The sequence below is a fragment of the Crocuta crocuta genome, unplaced genomic scaffold (genome assembly GCF_008692635.1).
Source record: "Crocuta crocuta isolate KB4526 unplaced genomic scaffold, BGI_CrCroc_1.0 scaffold190, whole genome shotgun sequence".
Lineage (NCBI taxonomy): Eukaryota > Metazoa > Chordata > Mammalia > Carnivora > Hyaenidae > Crocuta > Crocuta crocuta.
The window spans coordinates 10,781,895-10,782,153 of record NW_027527955.1 but is presented as its reverse complement, the minus strand read 5'-3'; the positions used below and the strand labels follow the sequence as shown (position 1 = coordinate 10,782,153).

At 75.3% G+C, this 259-nt stretch overlaps 1 protein-coding gene across 1 annotated transcript in view; it reads right to left on the bottom strand.

Annotated features, from left to right (window-relative positions):
* The window catches only part of SPRYD7 (SPRY domain containing 7), a 14,224-nt gene extending 13,970 nt beyond the window's left edge, over nucleotides 1–254 (bottom strand). Inside the window, exon 1 of the mRNA XM_077752644.1 lies at nucleotides 96–254. Within this exon, the coding sequence (XP_077608770.1) occupies nucleotides 96–254 (159 nt within the window). The remainder of the gene's footprint in view (nucleotides 1–95) is intronic.
* Nucleotides 255–259: the final 5 nt, after the last annotated feature.

The window sequence follows — 259 nt, the reverse complement described above, 5'->3', positions numbered from 1 at the left end:
CCCCCCCCCCCCCCCCCCCCCCCCCCCCCCCCGCCACTGCCCGAGCGCCGGAGGTATCTGTGTGGAGCGCGCAGACCGATACAGCGACACCCCACGCCGGGAGGGCGCAGTGCAGGCAGAGTTGAAGCCCGCCTGCGCCGAACATGCGGAGGATCGGCGCGTAGGGAGGGGCGGGGTCGAGAAGGGGGCGTGGCTGGAGGCGGGGCTGTGACAGAGGGCGTGACGTGAGGGCACGCGGAGGACGGCGTGCGCATGCGCA